Genomic DNA, 676 nt, shown 5'->3' with positions numbered 1-676 from the left:
GGAAAAAGCCGATAGGAAGACAGCTCCGGGACACTCAGTCCGAGATCGCCGATTATGGGTTCGGTCGGAGATCCTGTGACACTGACCCTAGATTCTCCCTCGACGCCGGAAGATTCTCGCTTGACGCCGGTAGATTCTCCGTCGACATTGGTAGGGTCTCGCTGGACGACCCTCGGTACTCGTTCGACGAGCCGAGAGCCTCGTGGGATGGGTACTTGATCGACGACGGCGTCCCCGCCGGCGAGAGTTCCTCCGCCACCGTCGATGTTGTCAGTGGTAGAGGACGCGCCGGAGGGCCGTCACGTGGCGCGGTCCGACATACTGATCCCGGTGGAGGAGCCACCGGTGCTGCAGCCAGTTAACCCGGTTAATGAGTCAGACCCGGTTATACCGGGAGGGTCGGCCCAGACATGGGAGTACTACACGGACTCATCCTCGCGGCGGCGGAAGAGTCTCGACCGGTCGAGCTCGATCAGGAAAACAGCCACCGCTGTGGTGGCGGAGATGGACGAGCTGAAACCAGTATCAAACTCAAAGGTGTCTCCGGCCATAACATTTGATTCTTACGCAAACTCGGTAAGAGACGACTGCTCCGCGGAGACAGGGTTTTATCCGCCGCCGTTGAACGGAGACAGAAAGGGAAACAGTAACAAGAAATCAAGGAGGGGGAGCAAAT

At 58.7% G+C, this 676-nt stretch overlaps 1 protein-coding gene across 1 annotated transcript in view; it reads left to right on the top strand.

The window, feature by feature from the left end:
- Positions 1-676, top strand: part of LOC104816654 (UPF0503 protein At3g09070, chloroplastic) — a 2855-nt gene that overhangs the window by 1343 nt on the left and 836 nt on the right. Inside the window, 2 exon segments of the mRNA XM_010545584.2 lie at positions 16-220; positions 222-669. Coding sequence (XP_010543886.1) covers positions 16-220; positions 222-669 — 653 coding nt within the window.

Source organism: Tarenaya hassleriana, unplaced genomic scaffold, assembly GCF_000463585.1.
Source record: "Tarenaya hassleriana unplaced genomic scaffold, ASM46358v1 Cleome25, whole genome shotgun sequence".
Lineage (NCBI taxonomy): Eukaryota > Viridiplantae > Streptophyta > Magnoliopsida > Brassicales > Cleomaceae > Tarenaya > Tarenaya hassleriana.
This window is presented reverse-complemented; position numbering and strand designations above follow the sequence as displayed.